Below are 26477 nucleotides of genomic sequence, written 5' to 3'. Positions count from 1 at the left end.
ACTTTTTAGCAGTACAGTTAAAAATATTTTTAGTCCATACTGGTGTCAATCTGCTCTTGTTGTATGTCAGTATTTCCTATTAAAATGCTAGTGGTGGATTTATATTTGAGGAGACAGGAACACAAATCATAAATGAATGTCTAGATCAGAGAAATAGAATCTGGATATCCATTTTTGTATTTTTCAGTGTAATTCACATCACTGAAAACTGTAGCTTCAGTTAGAAAATTTAATTAAATTACCTTGGAAAATATAATCAGAACACTATCACAGTATTTAAAATACTCACAGTCGTCTTGTGTCATGTATACTGAGGTCCACTGGTCAATACAAAACATTTTAATCTTACTTCCTTTTCTTTTAATTCTGTGACCATAGTCAGTAAAATATTGGGATGACATACTAGCTTGACATGAACTGCAATCAATAGAAAAGAACCCGTTTTGGTGTGGTTTGGTACTTTAGTTTTATCTGGTTGTCTTAGGGAAAGAACAGAAAACAACCAGAAAGAAAGAATATGATGGTTTAGCCCGAATTACCACACAGTTTCTCGCTCACCCTCCTGCTCCCCAGAAGAGAATTGGGAAGGAAGGAGAACTCATGGATTGAGATGAAGACAATTTACTAAATTAACAAGGAAAAACTACAATAATAACAGAATATAAGGATATTAAAATATAAAAAGTGAACAATATATGTTTTCTCACCACCCGATGTCCCAATGACCGATACAGCCCGTCCCGAGCAGCGATCATGGAAACAAAAACGAGTGGCAAGCAAAGGAGCAAAAGGGAGCCAGCAAGGTGGAGGGAACGATGCAAGCAAAACGAGGAGGAAAGATGGATGCTAGGAAGGCAGATATCCACCCTGGCCTGCCCCCACTTATATATTGAGCATGACGTTTATGGCATGGAATACTCTGTTTGGCCAGTTTGGATCAATTATTCTGTCTGTCTTTCTCCCAGCTTCCTGCATCTGCAAATCAGCGAGACCTGGAAAGCAGGACGATGTCCTTGGTCTCATTCACAACTCATATCATCAGGGTGTTTATCAACATTCTTCAGACATGAAATCCAAAACATACCAGCTCCTGAGAGGAAAAATTAACTCCATCCCTGCCAAAACCAGGACAAAGAAAAAGATTAAAATTTTTACAAGTGAATGCATTGCAGAAGATCAAATGTAAAAACATGTTTGTCAATGTAAAAACATTTTCAATTATGAAAGCTATGGCTGATTATCTATGCTAGCTTTAAATTGCAAGACAGCAGAGTAACATGTTGGGTAAAACCACTGAAGGAAGAAAATAGGGGTGGTTCACTGAAAGTAGCTGCTACGTAAAAAGCATGTAAAATTTTATTAGCCTGAAAGAAGTTGTCTGAATTTATGAAACTGTGCTGTAAAGTGTATTGGAGTTAGTTACGCTATTCTTTTGGGTTTTTTTTTTTAACAAATATTGGCAAAATACACGTTTTCCATTTCCACTCCATTGGGTTTATCTTTACTGACATAATGTTGTATATATGATTAGAAATTACATCAGTACAGAATTCTAAATGAGAATTCTGCTTAAACACAGTGATGTGATGAAAGATGGTGGCAATGAGATCTTTTCAGTTTTGTTTCACCATGAAATTATCTATGTATCATCTACCTATGAACAAAACTACCTCCTCAGGCAAAATTCACAATGATGAGATGTAAACAAACCCCTGCTTTGCTGATTAAAAAAAAGAGAGAGACTATTAAAGATAAAAGGTAATGATCCAAGCTGCGCACACACAGCAGGATTTACTAATACAGCAGATATACCTAGAAACTAGAGAAAGAAAAAAGAACAATACTACTGCAAGAGTGCATTTTCCTGAGAATGAAACAATCTCCCAAATTAAGTCCCATCTTAGTTTCAGCCTTGGATAATTGCTTGAATACATGCCCCAAAGGAGTACACATGCAAGCTGTGCAAAATTCTTAGTCCCTAGTAAGGAAGATTGCTGACGATCATCAAATAACAGTAGATGCTAATAGCCAAGAATGATGCAGGTCTTGCAGTACACTGGCACTATTCCAAAATACTTTTTCCTAAGAAGCATTGTCTGTGAAGAACGAGAGTTGCTTTCTCAGCAGAAGTCTGTTGGAAGGACATTTTTTCTAGTACCTGCCTTCGACTGCAGGAAGAAAATTCCCTGTTTAATACATAACAGGGGTGACTCAGAGTATATCCTACACAATTACAGATTCATTATAGTATTTCTTTTAAAATCTTATCTATATCAATGACATTGTGGTCTACTTTCAAAGAGTAAAATATAGTATTAATTATATAAAAGTGTTTGACTCAAAATTGGTCTTTCCAACACATACAAAACATGCTGCCTAGTGTAGACTGCTGGTTCATAGCACTTTCTGGTATGACGGTAATGAAAAAATCTGAAGAAAAAATATTATTTTTTATAAGTCTTTGAATCATTGCCAGTAAGTTCTCCTTTTGATAAACTATGACAGTCACCTTTATAAACTATCTCCCTGGGTATATTTACATCTGTTTGATTGAGGAGAAATGTCTTCAAAACCTTCTGAAGATGGAATGTAAAGTGAGATTCACTCACTCAATCTCTCACTCACTCACCTAAATTACTGTTAATACAGAAGAAGGGGGTAAAAATAAAGTTAGCTACATTCTTCTGACTCCATGAAGATAGAGAAACTTTGTCATTATTAATATAATTTCCTAGCACCTTTCTGTCACACTGAATCATATCCAAAAAGCCTCTGAAACTTCTCTTGACATAGTAACTGCTACTTGTCACAAATGATTATTAAAAGCTAACATTCATTTTGTAATACCTGCCACAATTTTGAAATTTAAGATCCTTACATGTTAAATATTCTGACAGCCGAAAAAATAAATACAATTGCTCCTTCTCTTCTAAGATCTTACCTGTTTTTTTCAGTGATACTCAGGTTCAGAGTACCTTAAAACATGGTAGATCCTCCTATAAAATTAAGCTTATTCTGCCTTTTAGGCCAGTGAAGGAGCTGCTCCATCCACCTCCCTTAAAAGACAGGCTGTATGACTGAAGTATTCATATAGGTCTTTCCATGTTCCACCTAGCTCAAACATCTCTGAATCTTTTTAGTAGTTCTGATTTCTTTTAAGAAAGCTCTGTGTTCCACCTATGAAATACTACAGGGAAAATGTAGCTTCCTTACATAGATAAGCTAACAAATAGATGTTATTTCTATTCTTATTCTTGGCATTTCTTGACAGTAAAAATAACTTATTATAGCTTTCAGAATCAGATGCAAATCATGTTGGACTTCTCAGTCTTTATTCAACCAGTGCATCTAATGAAATATTGTCGTGAGTGAGAATTTCTTCTTTGGTTGTTGGGGGTTTTTTTTTAGTATGTAGGGTTTTCCCAAATACTAGGCCTTCATAAATGCATCTCTTTGTGGTTCTTTCACAATATTTTCTGAAACCTAGCCAAGAGCTCCCCTAACAATCCAGAAAATCTTGGCTCATCTACTAGGAAAAAAATAAGTGGTACTCAAGGCTTTCAGAATTTATATCTCAACAAAATCTGATTTTGTTGTAATATAGGGAGGTAAGTATTGTCTTCCTAAAAGAGGGCACCGTTCAGAAGACTTCTTTGAAGGGTAAACCTTGTTTTGATACCTTGAAATCTATCCAAGATTTCATTCTGTGTTTCTGTTATTGAGACCTTAGTACTTACATTGAGCTTAACCTATTTCTGTCAGTTTGTAACGTATGAAAAACAAGGCCAGAAAACAGCTAAGGAGCTATGCATGAAGTCAGGAGTATTTCTTAGTTTTACCAGTTCTTCTTAATAGTTAGAACAGCTTCAGCTAGTACTTGGTTTCCCAGATTCAACTTAGATTTTTTAAACGCTACTAAAACCAATGATGAAGATGATGAAGACATGATGAAGACGTTGAGTGGTTTCCTACAGAATCCAGTTATGTAAGGATTCTGAACCATGACAGTGTCCTGAAGGACAGCCATGGACTCTTTTTATACATTGTTAAAGTGGCAGGTCACAACTGCTTTTAGTTTCCCTCAAATGAGTTATATGTTTCTTTCATGCAGAAAGTAGTTGCTTACTAGAAGTCTTAGATTCCCCAACTTTGGCCTTCTATGAAGGGGTGACGGCATCGGTGGACAAGGGACGAGCAACAGACATCATCTACCTGGACCTGTGCAAAGCTTTTGACACTGTCCAGCACAATATCCTTCTCTCTAAACTAGAGAGACATGGGTTTGATGGACGGACCACTCAGAAGATAAGGAGTTGGCTGGATGGCCGCACTCAGAGAGTGGTGGTCAACGGCTCAATGTCCAGGTGGAGACCGGTCACGAGTGGCGTCCCTCAGGGGTCCGTGCTGGGCCCGACCCTGTTCAACATCTTTGTCGGCGACATGGACAGTGGGATAGAGTGCACCCTCAGCAAGTTCGCCGATGACACTAAGCTGTGTGGTGCTGTCGACACGCTGGAAGGGAGGGATGCCATCCAGAGGGACCTTGACGGGCTGGAGAGGTGGGCCTGTGCCAACCTCATGAAGTTCAACCAGGCCAAGTGCAAGGTCCTGCACCTGGGTCATGGCAATTCCAGGCACAAATACAGGCTTGGTGGGGAATGGATTGAGAGCAGCCCTGAGGAGAAGGACTTGGGAGTGCTGGTGGATGAGAAGCTTAACATGAGCTGGCAATGCGCCCTTGCAGCCCAGAAGGCCAACTGCATCCTGGGCTGCATCAAGAGAAGCATGGCCAGCAGGTCGAGGGAGGTGATTCTCCCCCTCTACTCTGCCCTGGTGAGACCCCACCTGGAGTACTGTGTCCAGTTCTGGAGCCCCCAGCACAAGAAGGACATGGACCAGTTGGAGAAGGTCCAGAGGAGGGCCACAAAGATGATAAAAAGGCTGGAGCAGCTCTCTTATGAGGACAGGCTGAGAGAGTTGGGGCTGTTCAGCCTGCAGAAGAGGAGGCTCCAGGGAGACCTGATAGCGGTCTTCCAGTACCTCAAGGGGGCCTACAAGAAAGATGGGGAAAGGCTGTTTAGTAGGGCCTGTTGCGATAGGACTAGAGGTAATGGTTTTAAATTAGTGGGGGGTAGATTTAGATTAGAAATTAGGAAAAAATTTTTTACGATGCGGGTTATGGAACACTGGAACAGGCTGCCCAGAAAGGTGGTGGATGCCCCATCTCTGGAAGCGTTCAAGGCCAGTCTGGATGAGGCTCTGAGCAACCTGACCTAGTCAGGGATGTCCCTGCTCCTTGCAGGGGGGTTGGACTAGATGACCTTTGAAGGTCCCTTCCAACCCTAACCATTCTATGATTCTATGATTCTATGAACTATTCAAAGCCTACTGTTCTAGTAATCGCTAAATAAAGACGTATTTCTTTGTTATTACAATTTAGCTGAACACAATACGTCTGCTAAACTCACAAGTTTAAAATAAGGAGAAGAGACTGCAGAGATGAAAACATCAAGGTGGTTTTGTCTGGGACCAGTTAGACACGGGTCTTTCTTCAGGCAATAATGATCCTTTTTGAAGAGCTGATCTTTACTTCGTTGAATGCCCTTTCATCTTTTTAGGTGTTAGGATTGGCTGGTTTGTATGATAGTTTTAATTATAGGTAACATGTGAGTATGTGAAAGACTTTTTAGCCCTGAAAATAATCTCATGGGAAACAATAGGATTTTGCTTAGATCAAAGGCAGATGATAGAGCTGTTCAACGTGGCTGAAAAATAACTATGCAGAAATTTTATATATGGAACACTGACTGCAGAGCTGTCTTCTCATCTTCTCATTGAGAAATTGAATTGTCCCTCTCTGCCACCTTCCATCTGTGTTCAAAGATGATTCTGTGTCCAGTATTTCTTATTAATAGCTCAAGTTCCTTCATCCTCTCAGTTTTAGTTGCCAGATCTTATCCATGGTTCCAGATTTTGATGCTTATACTCACGTGTTTTATCACTGAGATACAACTCAGAACAACATTGCTGCAATAGCTTTTGCATAGCCTTTCTGACAAACTGTCCAAGCTGTGATTTACACTGTTTGGCATCTTCTTTTTTTCTATTGAGATGCTTCCTGATAATTACTTTCCTTGCACTTAGCTAGCGTATACATGAGAGTTTCTAATTGCATAAGCTTTATTTCTTGGATTGTCTTATTCAAGAACAGGACAACTGAAATCTAGAAGACAAATGTTTGATCCCAACATTCATCTGTTACTCAAGAGACTTTTCTAAAGGACAAAGAGAGTTCTTACCTGGTAGCAATCCATCAACACTGTTTATCAGATATTCCCCCCTCAGTCATTAAACTTTTAGAGAACAAACCCCTTACATTGTTTAGCTACGTTTAAGCCTACAGTTTTGTAATTCACCATTTGGGAAAGAAGATGCCTTGCTTTTCATCTTAAGTAAGAAAATAATGTCATATTTCAGTATTGTAGGGTTTTTTGGATGCTGTAAACCACCGTATTTGCCTTTTCTAAGCCTAGAAAGCCTCAATTGCCAATTACTTGTACGTAGAAAATCTGCTTCGTAATATGTCCAGCCAAATATATACCTGGTACAACTTTTTTTTACTTAAAATTAAAATCATCTTCTGTTAAATGATCCATATGGGAAATACACAACTTGATTCATCAAAGGAAAGCATCCTTTATGATGTGTGTTAATTTAAATTTGAATTTTTACTTACATGCATTGCTTGCAGTTACTATGTTTAAATGTGCCAAAATAGACTGAATTTGAAAATGGTGTAAATGATGATGCTGGTAAATGGTATGCATGAAGATTGCATTAGGAAACTGCATGAGAAGAAGCTGGTGTGAATGCATATATGAATATGAACTGTATTGTGGTTTTCATAACAACACAGACAACAGAAGTCATAGAGCAGGATAAATAAGTAGAGGTGTGCTGTTCATTCTTTGGATCAGTTTCTGTTCTCTATAGATCAGAATTTTTAAAGTGAAGCAAAGGAACCTGGCAGCCCAATAGCTACAGAGAGCCTTCCAGCAAGGCTAAGTTTTAAACCTGATATAACCCTCCAAATCCACTGTAAGAATACTCAGGTATTTTTTTGTCATGAATTTGAGATTTTACAAACTATTTGCTAACTATGCTAATTTTTCTGTTTTCAGTGTCTTAATGATAATGGCGTTGTCACCCTTGTGAAGCTAAGGAATTGTGAAAATACATGCCATTAAAACATATATCCTAGCAGACTGGAGCCACGGTGAAGAAATAGTACCCATTCAGCACTATAATGTATTTATATTGGTGGCCATGGAGGAACACAGAGGGTATTTAACCTCCAGCAGCAAGGAAAACAGTCTCATAGAATTTGAACTATACGCAAAGTGCGTAAGAGTGAAAATCTGCTAGAAATGTAGGCAATCTGAAGGAAAGCAAGTCCTATTCTATGATTCTTTGGTAAACTTGGTGTCTAAATCCAGGACAGATTACAGGACTATAATCTTGTTTATAGTTTAGCAACTGAAGTGACTCAGAAATTGTTGACTAAACTGTTTGCTTTAATGAGTAAGACCTCCTTGTATAACTTCTGCAGAAAAGCATCGTGCATTACTTGAGGGGAGGATGTGAGGAAACCCAAATACATTGTCACTTAACTGGCTTGAAAATGAATGTTATAACTTTGTAGAAACAGAAATCAAGAATAATGAATGTTCACAAGGCAAAATTTGGTTCAATAATATATGAAAGATACATGATTGCTTAGATTTTAAACCTAGCACAAATCAATCAATTTTAATGCATTAAAAATATCGAAAGCTTAGGAAATTTTCCCATCATGTAATACTCAGTTTATTTGTTAATATTACATGAAATGAAGAAGTCTATTTGTTAATGTATAAGTGACTGATGGAAACTTTAAACTTTGTTTTAGTCTCTGCTAGGCTGGATGAAATCAGCCTCCCAGTAACCATGAACACTCTATTAACTTGTAAACCATCAAGACAAGCTGACAAATTGCTACTAAAATGGGGTCGAAAAGCAGAGATTCATGCCTTGAGAAAGAGTTAACACTTCAGAAAAAAACATGTGGTTGCTAGGTGTGTTCAGTAAATTAAAGTACTTTAAAGAGAATTACACTATATATGTACATACATTTTTTCAAATGTTTATATTAAAAACAATTAATATAAGAAGAACTAACTTTAAGTAGAATCAAAAGATTTTATTTATTTTTTATGTGTGCAACTTCAAGTCAGCATGTTCTTCTAAAAAGGAACTGTTTAATGCTTGGTGGTTTTTTTGTTGTTTTGTTTTGTTTTGTTTTTTAACTGAAATTAAGCATGAAACTTACATGGTTTTGCAGCCTGAATGTAGTTTTTTGGTATAGTGCATGTAACTAATCTCAGTATAGGCAAGAGACTGTGGAAAATAAAAAGGGTCAAACACCTCGTGAGACAAAGTTCAAAAAAAAAGTATAGATATAAGTTCTCTCCCTTGTGAAAATTATTTTTTTTAATTTCCTCTTAGTTCACAAGAAGGAAAGATGTTTCGTCAGTGGCTGTTAGAAAGTACAGTGAGAGGTAATTGAAGAAAATATATGCTTTACATAAATGACACTGGCAAAAAGAAAAGTTACAGAATTAAGGTGAAAACTGCAGAGTCAATCATTCAGAAAGTCTAGGGGTAACAGAGTTATGTTCTTCCTGTAAGTCAGCCCTGTGTGTTCTTATATTTTTGGCACAGTCTTGATTAACATACACAGTATCTGCATCCCCATAGAGACTCTTGAGGACTTCCCCAGATCTCCCCAGAAACATCCACACCACACACTACGAACATCTGACAAGCCTTTCTTGTTTTCAACAACATTCTTTTGAGATCCTTTATACTCCTGACTTCTATGCGTCACCATACCCAGATGTATGCTGCAACAAAAAAGATTCTGCCAGTGGGCACCTGGATGCTGGACAGGCAGGCGAGCTCCTGAAGAGCTTTTGACAGATGAAAGCATCGGGTGAAGCACAGCAGTGCAAGAGCTGCACAAAACATGTTACAGCTGCTGAATGGTGATCCAGGCCAGGCTGTGGCTTCACAGACCGTTGGAGACAACTTGCTACTTCTGCTCTGTGGCTATTCTATATGGGTCTTATGGGGCATTGGTCAGTACAGGGCTGACAGAGGGCTTCTGAGACTGCATATTTATTGTAATCCCCTAAATCAACTATCCCTTGCATTAGAAACCTGAGTATCTGTGTTTCTTTCTCTTCTTTCCACGGATGTTGTACAGTGTGGTGAGGGGGATTAGGCTACCTGGTGGCTTGCTTTGCAAAAACTGGAAAATGTAGTACTAAAGGCAGAAGTACCTCTCTCAGTTGGCAGCAGGTAGTGCTACCGTAACAGAAACTTGGCTTTTCAGGCATTTTTATTTTGTATCTTTCTAACTTGCTGTATCACTTTGTTCTGCAGTTGCCAAGTGAAAACATATTTCACAGATGGGCTTTAAAAAATATATTCTCAGTACAGTCTACCTAATGACTCCTGTTGACTGCAATACAACACTCCCTTTCAATTGATAAGTTCAACACTGTCACCAAACTTACCATAGTGACACAAGCATTCTGAGAAGGCTTTGGATACCACAGCATTGCAGGATGATGTTGCACCTAGAAGTCTTAGTACATGAACTGAGGATTTGGCAGTGAAAGTTAAATTGTCTGATCTTGTGTGGTGTGTGCCCCAGGTAAAGTATATGCTATGGATGTGGACTACCGAGGTTGTGGGTGCCAAGTCCTTTGTCCAGCTTCCTGGGCTGGGTGTTCACAAAGTTTTCTTACTTGCCTGATGCTGCCACTCTGCTCTGCACAGCCACTAGAAGATGAAACAATATGAAGAGAAAGATAAGGCCGTGAAGTCTGCAACAGAGCAGTTGAAGTGCAACCACTGAAACTGCAGAGGAGATAATACCACTTACTTTTCCTGAGAAGTAATTTTAAGGAAAATCCTGTTTGACTTCTTCTGTTTTGAGGCAGTGCATGTGAAATATTAGTGGAGCCTTCACAGGAAGTAATTGTGAGTATGTGAGGTTTACAAGTGATTTAATTTTGACTTAGTTAAATTGAGAAGATGTCAAAGGATTAATCTGGTAAATATTCAGGACTTTACTTGAACAAGGGAGAAACAGATTTTTTCGTGAAGTGATTGATTGCTTAGTACTTGTAAATCTTGTGGCAGACCTGAAAAATAAAAAAAAAAAAAACCACCACAAAAAAGATATTTGCTTTATTTGACAGAAAGTTAAAGTTTTTTAGAGACAAAATCTCATGTAGTTATTTAATGGAAAATTGAGGTTTTCCATGGAAGTATTACAATCAACTCTAGTTTTCAATTGGCACTACAAAGAAGTGATATGACTTGCTTAGTAAATGATGTTGACATTTAACGATTATTATGGACCAAATAAATTCACCAGATTTTTCTGTATTTACACTGATTTTCCATTTTGTATGATTTTCTTCATCCCACTGATTTTCTGTCTGGTTTACTGGCTCTGAAGGAACATGCCTTTTGCCATTTCAGCCCAACCTCACTGTGGCTTCTTGGCCTCTTATTTTTGTGCAGGATCTACATCATTTATGGAGACCTGCAGGAATGATCAGTTGTTTTTTTTTTTTTCATTTAGAGTCAATCATAGAATAATTTAGGTTTGAAAAGACCTTCAAGTCCAACTGTTAATGTAGTACTGCCTAGTTACCGCTAAACTGTGCCTCTAAGCACCACATCCGCAAGTCTTAAATATCTCCAAGGATGGTGACTCAACCACTTCCCCAGGAAGCCTGTTCCAGTGCTTGATAAACCTTTTGGTGAATAAATTTTTCCTAATATCCAATCTAAACCTCCCCTGGTGAAACTTGAGGCCGTTTCCTCTCACCCTACCACTTGTTACTTGGGAAAAGAGACTGACACCCACCTCACTACAGTTTCCTTTCAGGTAACTGTAGAGAGCAATAAGGTCTCCACTGGGCCTCCTTTTCTCCAGACTAAATAACCCCAGTTCTCTCAGCTGCTTCTCATAGAACTTCTTCTCTAGACTGTTCACCACTTGTTAATTTCCACAATGCAAAATGGCATGGCCATGGCTGTCGAGGTTAGTGGATTGGAAGGAGTATCATGATGCCCTGTCCAAACAAGGGACCCAGCAACCCTGCCTCAAATACTGACCTCTTACCTTACTTGCAGGGAGAAATTCTTCCTGTTGCATTGTATGCCTTATTCTCCTTAACATCTGTTGGCACTGAGTAAGTGCTGCCAGCGTAGGTGGGAGGAGATGGGACATAGCAGGGGCGGCTGTGTGAAAATGAGTGTAGTGTAACTGGAGGCTGCTACACAGGGATTTCAAGGTGGAAATCATAGAATCATAGAATGGTTAGGGTTGGAAGGGACCTTCAAAGGCAAGGAGCAGGGACATCCCCACTAGATCAAGTTGCTCAGAGCCTTGTCCAACCTGGCCTTGAACATTTCCAGGGATGGGGCATCCACCACCTCTCTGGGCAACCTGTTCCAGTGCTCTACCAACCTCAGTGTAAAAAAATTTTTCCTAATTTCTAATCTAAATCTAACTCCATCTATTTTAAAACCATTACCCCTCATCCTATCACAACAGGCCCTACTGAACAGTCTCTCCCCATCCTTCTTGTAGGCCACCTTTAGGTACTGGAAAACCACTATAAGGTCTCCCTGGAGCCTCCTCTTCTGCAGGCTGAACAGCCCCAACTCTCTCAGCCTGTCCTCATAGGAAAGGTGCTCCAGCCCTCTCATCATCTTCGTGGCCTTCCTCTGGACCTCCTCCAACCTGTGTCTTTCTTGTGCTGGGGGCTCCAGAACTGGACACAGTACTCCAGGTGGGGTCTCACCAGGGCAGAGTAGAGGGGGAGAATCACCTCCCTTGACTTGCTGGCCATGCTCCTCTTGATGCAGCCCAGGACGTGGTTGGCCTTCTGGGCCGCAAGGGCACACTGCTGGCTCATGTTGAGCTTCTTGTCCATCAGCACTCCCAAGTCCTTCTCCTCAGGGCTGCTCTCAATCCATTCTCAGCCCAGCCTGTATTTGTGCCTGGGATTGCCACGACCCACGTGCACAACCTTGCACTTGGCCTGGTTGAACTTCATGAGGTTGGCACGGGCCCACCTCTCCAGCCTGTCAGGGTCCCTCTGGATGGCATCCCTCCCTTCCAGTGTGTCGACAGCACCACACAGCTTGGTGTCATCGGCGAACTTGCTGAGGGTGCACTCTATCCCACTGTCCATGTTGCTGATAAAGATGTTGAACAGGGTTGGGCCCAACACAGACCCCTGAGGAACACCACTCATGACCGGTCTCCACATGGACATTGAGCCATTGACCACCACTGTCTGAGTGCAGCCATCCAGCCAACTCCTTATCCACTGTGGTCCGTCCATCAAACCCATGTCTCTCTAGTTTAGAGAGAAGGATGTCGTGTGGGACAGTGTCAAATGCTTTGCATAAGTCCAGGTAGATGATATCCGTTGCTCATCCCTTGTCCACCGATGCTGTCACCCCTTATTCTTATTCTCAGTAAGAATAAGGAGACTTTAATGAAGAACTGAATTTACCTGAAAGAGGGATGAGGGATTTTTCCAAGTAGTTTACATATTGTTTTAAATTCAATGTCATCTTTATCTTGAGTTAATAATTTTTAGATCTTGTATTTTACCTGGAAATGTGCTTGTTTTGTAAAAGCCTTGTTTTCGGGGTAGAGGCTGAATGTGTGGCATTTCTCTGAGAGTGCTGCTTGAGAAAACTTGGAGACCTCAATGGCACCTTCCCAGGTAGCAAACTCATGGTAGTCTCTGTTTTGCAGTAACAAATACATTGTCAGAAATATATTCATGATATAAAGTATAATAGCGTATAAAACATTTGCTGAGGAGTTGTGTAATGATGCTCTTCCACTTCAGAAACTAAGTGAAAACATTAAAGGTGTATGTCAGGGAGCAGGAGGGTGAGGCTGAGCTCAAACAGAGTCCTGAGCCCATGGGCAGGGCATAGAGGGAGGCCTCATGGGAGGGCTGTTAAATCCTTTTAGCGCCTTCAGGGCACTGATACTGTTTTAGAAAGATCAGTGAAACAAGATAATGGAAACAATACAGAGAAACCAAGAGCTGCTGGGTTAGAAACTAATGACTGGTCTGAAAAAGAGACTCATGCTTTCACTGAGGACTACAGAAATATTTTTATTATTTTATTCAGAACTGTTTGTTATGGTTGGTTATCCCTCTGCTTTTGTGGGGAAAAAAAAAAAAGAAGAAAGAGTAGAAAAAAAATTCATATGGCTTCAGTGCTAAATGAAGTACATCTGAAATCTTGACTTCTTTCTTTTTCTTTTTTTTCCTAGTGAAATAGGCAAGTTGTTTTATAACTATCTTTAAATGTCTTTATGGGTTTGTGTTTTTGCTGAGTATGAAGAATTTCTAGCCAGCAACTTAAAGTACTGGTAGAGCATATTCTTCTTAAGAAGGAATGGACTACTACAGCACAGGAAAATGAAAACTAACGTGGAACAAAAGTCAAACTTTTTATGTTAAAGAAATAGACACTTTTTCAACTAGTGATATCCTTTTCATTAAGAAAACATAAGTGAATATAAATCAGCTTGCCCTTGGCTATATTAGGAAGTGGGTCTGTTTTCACTGGTATGCTGAGTTATTTTCTGTTCTAAATGTAATAAATAATCACTTGGTTAATTCAGACAATAATAGTTCACAACAGCCTTTTCTAAATCTCTTTTTGTATCATTTAACTTAACCTGCAGCTTTGGGAAGTAAAATATGCCAAGTAGGAAATTCAGTTTAAATGACCCTCCCCACAAACATTGTGAGTGAGAAAAGACAGACATGACAATGTCTATGTAATTACATTTGCTGCTTTTAAGTGCAGAACACTATTTTCATGTTATACTTATTTTCACTGAATACCTTCTTTGTTTCTTGTTCTCCATCTTCATTGTCAGAGACTTACAATCATAGAATAGTTTGGGTTGCAAAGGACCTTTGAAGGTCATTTAGCCCAACTGTTCTTCAAGGAGCAGGGGCATATTTAACTAGATCAGGTTGCTCAGAGACCTGTCCAACCTGGCCTTGAACGTTTCTAGGCATGGGGCATTAATCAGCTCTCTGGGCAATCTGTTCCAGTGTTGTAATACCTTCAGTGTAAAAAAATTTCTCCTAATGTCTAATCTAAATCTACCTCCCTCTATTTTAAAACTATTACCCCTTGTCCTATTGCAACAGGCCCTACTGAAGAGTTTCTCACTGTCTCTCCTGTAAGACCAGGGCAGATGACCTGCTGGCCATGCTCCTTTTGATGCAGCCCAGGATGCAGTTGGCTTTCTGGGCTCCAAGCCCACATTGCCAGCTCATATTGAGCTTCTCGCCCACTACCACACACAAGTCCTTCTCCTCAGTGCTGCTCTTGATCCATTCTCCACCCAGCCTGTATTTGTGCCTGGGATTGCCACGACCCACGTGCACGACCTTGCACTTGGCCTGGTTGAACTTCATGAGGTTGGCACGGGCCCACCTCTCCAGCCTGTCAAGGTCCCTCTGGATGGCATCCCTCCCTTCCAGCGTGTCAACAGCACCACACAGCTTGGTGTCATCGGCGAACTTCGTGAGGGTGCACTCTATCCCACTGTCCATGTCGCTGATAAAGATGTTGAACAGGGCTGGGCCCAACACAGACCCCTGAGGATCACCAGTCCCCACCTGGACATTAAGCTGTTGACCACCACTCTCTGAGTGTGGCCATCTAGCCAGTTCCTTATCCACTGAGTGGTCCATCCATCAAACCCATGTCTCTCCAGTTTAGAGACAAGGATGTCATTCAGGATAGTGTCAAATGCATTGCAGAATTCCAGGTAGATGATGTCAGTTGCTCGTCCCTTGTCCACCGATTGTATAACCCTGTTATAGAAGGCCACCAAATTAGTCAGGCACAACTGCTTTAGCGAAGCCATGTTGAGTGTCACCGGTCACTTACTTTCAATGTGCCTTAGCATGGTTTCCAGGAGAATCTGCTCCATGATCTTGCCAAGGCACAGCCATAGTTCCCTGGGTCTTCCTTGTTTCCCTTTTTAAAAATAGGGGTTATGTTATCCCTCTTCCAGTCATTGGGAACCTCACCAGACTGCCATGACTTCTCAAATGTGAGGGACAGTGGCTTTGCAACTTCATCTGTCAGTTCCCTCAGGACCCATGGATGCACCTCATGAGGTCGCACGGATTTATGAATCTTCAGGTTCCTTAGATGTTTCTGAACTTGCTCTTCTGCTACAGTGGGCAGTTCTTTGTTCTCCCAGTGCCTGCTTTCACCTTCCACAACTTGGGTGATGTGACTAGAGCCCTTATCTGTGAAGTCTTAGGCAAAAAAGTCATTAAGCCCCTCAGCGTTCTCCATGTCCCGGGTACCCAGGTCACCCATTTCCATCTGGAGAGGGCCTGTATTCTCCCTGGACTTCCTTTTGTCCCCAGTGTACCTATAGAATCATAGAATCATAGAATCATAGAATGGTTAGGGTTGGAAGGGACCTTCAAAGGTCATCTAGTCCAACCCCCCTGCAAGGAGCAGGGACATCCCTGACTAGGTCAGGTTGCTCAGAGCCTCATCCAGACTGGCCTTGAATGTTTCCAGAGATGGGGCCTCCACCACCTTTCTGGGCAACCTGTTCCAGTGTTCTATAACTCGCATCGTAAAAAATTTTTTCCTAATTTCCAATCTAAATCTACCCCCCTCTATTTTAAAACCATTACCTCTCGTCCTATTGCAACAGGCCCTACTAAACAGCATATAGAGGCTTTTCTTGTTGCTTTTGATGTCCCTCGCCATATTCAATTCTGTCAGGGTTTTAGCTTGCCTTATCTGATCCCTGGCCACTCGCACAACCTCTCTGTAATCCTCCCAGGCTACCTGTCCTCACTTCCACCCTCTGTAGGCTTCCTTCTTGATTTTCAGTTGGCCTTGTTCATCCACAGAGGCCCCCTGGCATTTTTGCCCAACTTGCTCTTCATTGGGATGCATCACTTCTGAGCTTGGGGGAGGTGCTGCTTGAATATCAACCAACTTTCCTGGGCCCCTCTTCCCTCCAGGGCTGCATCCGGTGTCACTTTACCCATCAGATCCCTGAAGAGGCCAAAGTCTGCCCTCCTGAAGTCCAGGGCAGAGAGCTTACTGCGTAGCTTCCTCGCTGCTCCAAGGATCTTGAACTCCACCATCTCATGGTCACTGCATCCAAGGCTGCCCTTGAGTTCCATGTTTCCCACCAGCCTATCCCTGTTGGTGAGAACATGCTCCAGCATAGCACCCCTGCTCTTTGGCTCCTCTGTCATTTGCAGGAGGAATTTGTCATCCACACATTCCAGGAATCTCCTGGATTGCCTGTGCCCTTCTGTCTTGTCCCTCCAATAGATGTTGGGGTGGTTGAAGTCCCCCATGAGGACCAGGGTTTGTGACCGTGAGGCTGCTCCTATCTGCCCGTAGAGGGCATCATCCACTCTGTCCTCCTGGTCAGGTGGCCTGTAGCAAACCCCCATTGTATTGTCCCCTGTCCCTGCCCTCCCTCTAATCCTGACTCATAAGCTCTCTGTCAGCTCTTCATCCACCCCACATGGAGTTCCATGCACTCCAGTTGGTTGCTGACACAGAGGGCACCATCCCCTCCTCATCTCCCCTGCCTGTCCTTCCTAAAGATCCTCTGTCCTTCTATGCCAACGTTCTAGTCATAGGAGTCATCCCACCACGTCTCTGTGATGCCAACAAGATCATAGCCCTGCTTGCGTGCACAGATCTGTAACTCTTCCTCTTTGTTCCCCATGCTGCATGCATTGGCACTTAAGCTGGGCCTTGATGAAGCTCACTTGCTGGCTGGAGCAGTAGGAATTCCTCTGGGCTGCATTCTAGTTTCTCTGCGATCCTTCCCCAGATTCTGGGCACTTGTTGCTGGCACTGGCACCATACTGACAGTGGTGGGCTGGATTGTGCTCCCCCTCCCCTCCTAACATTAGTTTAAAGCCCTCTTGATGATCCTGGCAAGTCTTTGGCAAAAAGACCCTCTTCCCCTTCTCACTTAGCTGCACCCCATCAGCCCCTAGTAGACCAGGCTTCTCAAAGCAAGTCCCATGGTCTAAGTAGCCGAAGCCCTGGCTGTGGCGCCATTCCTGTAGCCATTTGTTGACTTGTCAGATTTGACTGGTCCTTTCAGGCCTCTTCCTTTTGACTGGGAGGACTGGTGAAAAAAACTGCCTGTACCCCAGAGTCCTTAACTTGGCAGACAGCACACCTCTCTAGAGAGCACATTGGGTCAGCAAATGGGTGCCTCTGTACCTTTCAGAAGAGAGTCGCCCACTACTACCACCCATCACCTTTTCTTGGTTTGACTGGTTGTTACGTGAGCCAGTTGGGCTACCTTGCTCAACTCCAGTGTCTTTCCTGATGGGCTGGGTCTTACTTCTTCAGCCTGCAGAGCAACAAAGCAGTTCTGCAGGATCACCTGAGGTTTTGGCTGGAGCCTCTTTCTCCTGCTGGCCTTTGCCTTTGCGAGCTTCCTTTTCTCAGCATCGTTTGCCTGCTTGCCTATTGCGTGTGTCGGTGGGGGGGGGTTTGGCTCATTGATCGGGCGCTGTGGTTCCAGTGCAGACTGTATGCTTGGAGCCAAGAATCCAACTCACTCTGAGCCTACCTGATGTCATGCAGCCTCCTGACTGCCTCCCGCAGTTCAGGCACCTGGGCACACCTTCTGCAGGCAGGGCTGCCATCTGTCCCTGTCCTGGGAGAAAGGTCCAGGCACTTCCTGCAGTCTGAGGTCTGCACTGCAGCCTCTCCCTTCAACTCCTGCACCTGCATGGAGGTATCAGCTGCTGCTGGAGTAGCTGGTGCAGGCCTCCCATCTGGGCCTGCAGCCTTTGCTCTCAGGCGAGTGTTTGCCATATTGCCTTGAGAGTTGGGTATGGTGAGTGCCCTAGGTCAGCCTCCTCTGCATGCCCTGCCCATGTGAACTGCCATGCCACGCCCTTGCTGACACATACATACTTGTATGTATTTCTTCTGTGGGATGTAGCCAGTTAAGTGTTCACTTAAGGAAGTGTTGAATTTTATGTTGGAACTCATTTAACAGAGACAGTTATAATTTAGAAGGAATTTATTTTCAGAAGCTGCTAATTCTTGCCCATTTTGTCAACTTGCATGTGCAAACATTGGGCATTTTTCAGATATGTGATGTGGATATTCCTTCAGAACTGGGAAAGGGCATGGGTGCGATACAATAGCTGCCTTTAAGTTACTGCTGAGACTAACTGTAGCTATTTTGAAATCAGTTTGCTAAATAATTATATCACTAATTATGATTAAGTGAAAATTCAGATCCTCACTTAGCTACAGTCTTTGTGACAAACAGGTTCATCAGAGAACGAGAGAAAATTCATGTGTAAAAAGTGCTGTGATATATCCTGTGTCTGATGTCTCCTCTTATGAAGAAATAAATAGAAGAAAAACTCAATGAGAGTTAAGGCAAAATATATCAAAGTATTTACATGAAGTTCTAAATCCTGATTTAGATAAAGAGATTAAAAAAAATCTACAGAGTCTTTAATTCTACACATAGATTTAAATCTGCTATGTTTTAACTAGTTCATAAATATGTGGACAAAGAAACTGTTACATACATGGAGCTTAGTATATTTCCCTCAGCTCTTTCTACTTACCTTGCTCTGTAGAACGAACCTCACTTTTTGTGGCTTGTGAACACCTATATTATTTCCCACAAATTTATTTTAAAATGACAATTTAAAATCCTGAAGTAACAATTCTTTTTTCTTTTTTTTTTCTAAAGGAGATAATGTTAAGAACTTGACTTACGACCTTGAACAGAATTAAACTATATGTGATGTTTTATTTATGAAATATTATGCATCTTGAAGCCTATACAAACATAAGATTGTATTGCAGTTGTCTATTTCCACATAATAGTGTTTCTTGATTGCTCTGAAAGATATAGATATCTGATTTTCGTGTTCTCTGTCTGTGTGCTTTAAGAGCTTTTCAAGGTGCCTATTATGGTGTGTGAGTTTGTCTGAATTAGATGCAAACCTGTGCTTACAAAATTGATCTTTTATCATTTCTTGTCATCCATTCTCTAATAAAACCCAAGAGATACTAGTCGTGTCTGAATACTTGTAAATTTTGCAAAATATTTTCCTAAACCAACATTTTCCTTCTTATGATACTGTTTGTGACCCACTCTTGATCTTTTCCATCCAACTTTACAGACAAAGTAGTAGCCAAATCTCAGTAAATAAAGGTGTCCTGGTTTTGCTTAGTGATGGGAGGTCTACAGTGGTAGCTTCTCTAAGAAGCTGCTAGAATTTGCTCCCCTTTGTTCTGTGGACTTGGCTGGGCCTAGGGTGGACCTGCTGCTGGCCAAGGCCAGGCCAATTGGTAGCAGAATGTTCCATGATAATGCCTCTGTGATAACATATTTAAGAAGGGGAAAACCGGGAAAAAGCAGAAGATCTGAAGAAGCTGAAGCAAGGGCAGAGAGGGGGAGGCGCGAGCCTTGTGGGCCTTGTGGCCCTCATCCTCTGGCCTCCCACCAGGCGACCAACAGGGCCCGACTCGGCCTGGCCTGGCTGCAAGAAGTGGAAAGGAGATGTGAAGAGAACCTGAGAGTTCTCAGGAGCAGTTCATGAAGGACTGTGGCCCTTGGGTGGGACCCCACGCTGGAGCAGGGGAGGAATGTGAAGAGTTCTTCCCCCGAGGAGGAAGCAGCGGTGTAAAGCGACGTGTGGTGAACTGACTGTAACCCACATTCCCTCTTCCCCACTGTGCTGCTTGGGAGGGGGAAGGTGGTAGAGATAATGTTAAGCCCAGGAAGACGGAGGGATAGGGGGAAGTTATCTTGTTCTCTTTCTCATTATTCTGCTTTGGTTTTAGTAATAAACAAATAGTTTTCCCCAAGTCAAGTCTGTTTTGCCTGTGACGGTAACTTTTAAGGATTTCTCCCTGTCCTTATCTCAAACATCGAGCCTTTTTTTTCTTATATTATCTCTCCCTATTCTCTTGGAGGGTCAGAGGGAGTGCAAGAGAGACTGCCTAGTCTGGTCCCAGTCGGGGCTAGACTATGGCAAAAGACAAACTATGGAAGACAAGGGAGAACTGAATTGATAATGATGTCTTCATTTCAACATGTCTTTCTGGTTAAAATACTGTTACTGTTGCAGTTTTATATACAGCTATGTGCTTTCGGTTAAACTTTGTGAACTGGTCTGTCTCCTAATTGAAGCTGTGTGTGTATATCTCATACTCTCTTACTGTTTTGCCTACAAATTTGTTGGTTGCTTTAAGAGGCATGTGTAAATTTATCATCTAACTGTGCTTTATTGCTTCATATACAAATCTGTATATCCAAGCCTCACAAAACAGAATCAGGCAGAATCATTCAGATTAGGTAGGTCCTCAGGAGATGGAGGAAAATGAAATTGTTATGTATAAAACAAAACAATAAAATGAAATTGTTATGTATAAAACAAAACAATAAAATTCTGAAGAGATTTGTGCAATTGGCTAAGAATTATTCTTTAACATTCATTACAAAAGTTAGTGAAAGAAGAGAATGAATGAATTCACAACAACTTTTAATAGTTGTAAATGGTTACATATATCAAGTAATCTATATAAATTTTTATAATAGTTGCTAAATAATATCAAGGAAGTTTTGGTGCAACTATATATTGAATTAGAGCCATAGAATCATAGACTGGTTTATGTTGGAAAGAAATTTTAAAAATAATCTGGTTTTAAACTCCTGCCTTGGACAAGGACATCTTTCACTAGATCATATTTCTCAAATGAATGAATTAATTTTTGCATATATGAGTTTTGTGTTAACTTGTTTCTTTTAGGAATATATTTCAATCTTTTTAAATTCTTTTTAAGGTGCTGGTGGCTGGTGTCCACTTGTGTCCAATAAATATCAATGGCTTCAGATTGATCTTGGTGAAAGAACTGAGATTACTGCTGTTGCTACTCAAGGTGGTTACGGGAGCTCCGACTGGGTAACAAGCTACCTTCTGATGTTTAGTGATAGTGGACGAAACTGGAAGCAGTATCGTCAAGAGGAAAGCATTTGGGTATGTTCTTTCAATAATGATAATTAAGGTTCTGCAGAAGACTTAAAATACTTGTTCTATACATTTTTGCAAATATAAGAAAAGCAGTGGACTATAAAGAATTACATTGAATGTGTTCAGATAATTAAATATACAAACTAATTTAGCTTTTGACAAATAAAAGGCAAAAAAGTAAAAAGCAAATAAACTTCAAAAGCCTAGCCTTACAATTACTCCATTAAGAGTCTCAGGGAGGTATTCTGAGGACTAAAAATGTACTGCAGAAACTGTTTTGTCTTGCTATGTGTGTTAAACTTATTTTCCAAAAATAGTGATCCTTTTATGTTAAACTTGGCTTTTTAATTAGGGGTGGAAAACAAATACTTGCTTTATTTTTTTTTCTGGAATATTTAACCTGATTGTAAAAGTAAAAAGAAACAAGACAAAGAATTCAAAATTATAATTTAAAAAATCCCAGTTTATTTAAAAACAAATAAATATTAATCAATATTTAATTTTTGGTCATCTAATTCAGAGTCTAGTTTCTGATGTTTCAATCCATTTATCTCCTATTAGCTTTGTAGCTAATGATAATAATAAGAAGAAGAATGAAAAAATAAGTCTTGCCATGTTTATCACCTTCTTTTCACATGAATTTTAATGAGAGTGAAGGATACATAATACGAGACAGACAATGTCCAAAATCCACACAGAAAATTGGAATTGTACAGTTCTAGACCAGAGGTGCATCTTTTGTTGACCGCCAATGATTAGCGGACTAAAGGAAAAACATTCGTACCTGTGGTCTATGATTTTATCGTGTCAAGTTACTTCTATCCTTCTGTCCATAAAAAAAGCTGATTCATTTTTAAATTTTACTAAGCTTTAGGGTTCAGTTGTTTCTTGCTGCAGTTAAACATGTTAAAATGTATTTCATTTTATGCATTTTAATTTTGTTGACTTTTAATTCAAAATGTTCTTGTCACTCTTATTGTCAAACTGCATCTATGGCATAATGAGATTATGCAGCGGCTTACTCATTGCATAATTATCCTTCTTTTTGAATTTGCTACAAACTTCCGCTTCAGCTTGTGTTTTCATAACAAAGCAAAATAAATGAGTTTCTAATCCATATAGCTGCTGGGAGTGAAAAAAGAAAAGCAATCTTCCAAATGTTAAATGAGCATAAGCTGCTACAATATTGTCTTTGCTCATCTTCAGACAGACTAATAAAGCAAATCTGAGAGGTAGAGCTGCTTGATCTCTTCAGTGAGGGCTCTTTTGAAATCCCATGTTTGTACTGCAAACGGTGATATAGGTAGTTATGACTTGAATATTGTCACCGGTAAAATGTCAAACAGAAGTTCCAAAAAATGGTTAAATACTGATACAAACTTTGGGGTAAGGAGGTTGTTAGATCTGTAGGAGTGGAAAAGTAAGGCTTCAATTCCATTATTTCAAACTTAATTAAAAAAATTATTATTTTAATGATTGCAATGTAGATAGGAGCTATAGCTTGCAGGCAGTGATGCATAATTCAAGGATGTAAACCATCAAATTCAGGGATACTCTATTGATCTTTTTTATGTATCTTTATTTAGGAGTTCTGCTTCTAGGGAAATATATTTTCTCCTTTCTAAACTAATGCATAGATGTAGTCTTGGAATGAAACTCTTAAATCTCTATTTATTTTATAGATTTTCTCTGACTATTATCTGTTTATGTTAAGTCTTCTTAAATGAAGTGCCCGAGTTTGTTTCAAGCAAGAACATCCCACATTTTGTCATAGCTCCTGTACTGTTTCTTTCCTCTTTTTAACTGAGTTTTTGCCATATTACAAAATTGCTTACCAGAGGTAGCTTTTTTTTTTTTTTAAACTATTACTGTGCATTACAAAGACAGAAGATGCCCAGTTCTGAGGGCCTTGTTTTGCTTTAAGTACTTCAGAATTCTTCACTGTATGCAAGGATTTATACTTTGTAATAACTGTTTCTAAACTTAAGTAAAAAAGTTACCTATCTTCTGTAGAATTTCACAGCTCCCTACTATGTATTTTCATTTTAAGAAGTTAGTTTTTAATTGTCTTTGTCACCTTATGGTTTATCTTAACTTAAGGTTCTGAAGCCCTTGTCATCAGTGGAGCTGGTCACAGTTTTTTCACTCTCTGTAAAATTTTTGTAACAACTGAGATGCAAAGAGGACTATCTAGGCATCTGCAAATGATGTAATTATAAACATTCTCTTTATAGTCTATATCTAAAGGATAGTCTTTTCTAAGGCTGATTCCTCTGACCATAGATGTCTTTGTTAGATTGAAACAAATGGTGTGCAACTATCTTCCCCTCCCTCAATGCTTCATTGTGTATTGGAGCTGAATTTGGATGTAGATATTCTAAAGTTAGGTGAGATGAACATCTCTCCCCTCTTGTGGCTGATAAATACGATTTGTTTTGACTTTTCTGCATATTAGGAATTTGTTCAGAAGCAATCACTGTGATCATAGTGTTTTGCATGCAATATACCTTGATCTCAGTCTTCTCATTGTTGGTTTACTGATAACCTAAATGTATTCCTTACATGCTATCTTATAGCTGTGAGGAGTTTATCTTTCATGTAGTTTTTATTTATTGTTTCAAATCCTTTAATTACTGAAGATACTTTTGAAAGACTAACTCCATTGCAGTTACTAGGACTGCTCTCATTGTAGATTAGGTACTGTTAAGAATAGATAGGTATAGGTTTTTTAGTAGTTTTTATCTTAGTTTGGCAAAAGTCTATTTGCACACTCATTTTGATTTCTTTCCTCACTGACATGACTATCACTGTCTTTTCTAAAGTTATCTCTAAAGAATTTTCTGCACTGTGCTTGATACTTCTGTTAAGATTTTTCAGGCAACAATTCCTAGGATCAGTATTAACATCTTTTTAAAAGTCAGTGTAGTTCTGGTCAACATATAATTCACAAGTGAAATTGTTGTTTTTAATGGTAAAACACATATTTTTGAACAGAAGTCTTTCTCTTTGAGAAGAATTGGTTTAATCTTTGGAGGATATTAATGCAAATAAATTTTAGATTTTCTTTAATGTTATTGTAAATGTAAATGTGTTTGAACAAGCAATGTTGTGTGTCTTTATGTGTATATTCTTCAAGCTATTTCTATTTTTTCCATTCGTTAGGGTATAATTTCAGATATAGTAAAGCCTAACCTCCCAAGCCCAACCTTTTTCATAGTTCTTTGTTATACGTCTAAAATGAGCATCACTTGCAAATCTGTTTTTATATTAAGCTATCAGATTTGTACTCTGAAAAGGAAAATTCTTTTTGCTTGTTTTCTTTCAATTTTCAGGAAGTATATAGTAAAACATAATAAAAAATGTATGATAAACTCAAGCTTCGGTTCAAGAAGCACAAAGAAAAATTTTATGTATTTAAATATTGCTTTTAATAGTTATACTGCTATTACTTCCAGCAATTTGTATTCTATTTTTTTTCTATGAAGAATTTCATATTGTAACTGATAGTTTATTTTATCTATTTGGGGCTATATACATTCTTTTAACTAGTGTAATTTCTAGTTTTAACTAATTTCATCATTTTATATCACAAATGTGACAGTGACCTTGGTCTCCTGAGCAGCAGCTAACCACAGACAGTGTGTTTATCAACATTTTTCAGATACGAAATCCAAAACTCAACAACTACTGAGAGGAAAATTAACTTAATCCTAGCCAAAACCAGGACACAGGAGTTTTGAAGAAGAAAAAAAAATATAATTTCTCTTCAATTAGAAGTTGACCATTTTTTCTCTGATATAGCTGGGGAAATACACAGAAATTTAGCCTTCAATTTCATTGGTTTGTTTTCAGGTTGTTTTGTTTTTTTTTTTTTCCTGAGGGAATAATGATTTATCCATTCCACAACTATGATCCAATTTTCAGTTTTATTTGGTTTGAATCTTTCTTCTAAAATTTATATCCAAAGCAGAGGATTAAAACTAATATTTATACAATGTTAGCTAAAGTTTGGGAAAATTCTGAAAATTCTGACCATTTTTCTAACTTTTTTTTAAAAGACAAATCTTTTCAATGTAGAAGTATTTACCTTAGCTGAAGTTAAAGCTAATCATAAATTAAAATTAATCATAACTTTCTTAATCTTGTGAGTTTGCATGGAAGTAGTTTCACTCTAGCAGTTACTATTCTCATGATATGGAATAAAATCTATGAATGTTGAGTGATTTGTTGTGCATGCATTGCTACATGTATTCCCAACTTCCCCTTGAAAGGATTTGGACTGTTAGAGTTTATTGGAAACTTCCCGTGCTGTAAAATTATTCCCATCATGGAAAGTTCCGGATTAAGGACTACTGAATCACTGACTTCTGAATGTGACTGTGTTAGTCACATTATACAATTCAAAAGTGCAGACCTGCTGTTTTCTTGAAGCCGGTGGCTCTTTCTCAATCTCAGAGATTCACAAGTTTGCTAGAAGTTACGATCCCCCTTCTTGAAGAAAAATCAGAGTCATTATTCTTGATCATAATCTGCTTCACTGTAAAAGCAAAAGGCGGTACCTATACAATAATTTACTGGACTTCTGTTAATTACTTCTTGGAAGCAAAACAATTTTCTGTTGATTCCTTCTGCAACCCAAGGCATAGGTAATTTAAATGGACACTCCATTACCTCATTTTCCTTAGGTACAGGTTCCAAATATTGTGAATTCAGTACGCAGGTTAGCATGTCACTTTTTCTGTTGCTACTCACTGAAAATAAAGAACCTCTTTATCTATAAATTAAAGTAGAGCAGATGGTGATGACTTCAACACAGTTGATTCCAATGTGCCTATATTTGTTGTAGTTTGCTCATCGTTCATTCGTCTTGCATTTTCAGCCAAAAAAAAATTCTCAACAGAACAGTTTTAACTACTTAACTTATTTATGTAACTCAAGGACATTTGACAACTTAGCTGGAACTGATGTCTCTCTTTCTATTACATTCTCAAGAGAAAATAATGAGTTAGTCAGAATGCATAGTTTAAATGTAAAAACTCCAAAGTGCATCAGTGTGTTTAAAGTGGTTAAAAAAATATTTGCAGCTTTTAATTTTTTAATTCTTCCTTGTAAAGGATAATAGCATAAGAGATAAGTAAACTGTGTTTTACTTTGTAATGTAGATTAAAAATCTTCTACACCCTATGCAGAGTGTGTGTTTTAAATAAAAAATAAATACAAAAAAGAAACCCAAATTTCATTTGGTAATTTCAATTCCAAAATCGCAAAGTG

General features: G+C 39.4%; 1 protein-coding gene across 2 annotated transcripts in view; it reads left to right on the top strand.

Moving 5' to 3' along the window:
• CNTNAP4 (contactin associated protein family member 4) overlaps positions 1-26477 on the top strand; it is a 262043-nt gene that overhangs the window by 71616 nt on the left and 163950 nt on the right. For both annotated transcript variants that reach the window (XM_086770060.1, XM_086770059.1), the window contains exon 3: positions 21019-21212. In XM_086770060.1, coding sequence (XP_086626186.1) covers positions 21019-21212 — 194 coding nt within the window. The remainder of the gene's footprint in view (positions 1-21018; positions 21213-26477) is intronic.

The sequence above is a fragment of the Chlamydotis macqueenii genome, chromosome Z (assembly GCF_036417535.1).
Source record: "Chlamydotis macqueenii isolate bChlMac1 chromosome Z, bChlMac1.mat, whole genome shotgun sequence".
Classification (NCBI taxonomy): Eukaryota; Metazoa; Chordata; class Aves; order Otidiformes; family Otididae; genus Chlamydotis; species Chlamydotis macqueenii.
Note: the sequence above shows the minus strand (reverse complement) of the source record. Positions and strands in the feature narration are given on the sequence as shown.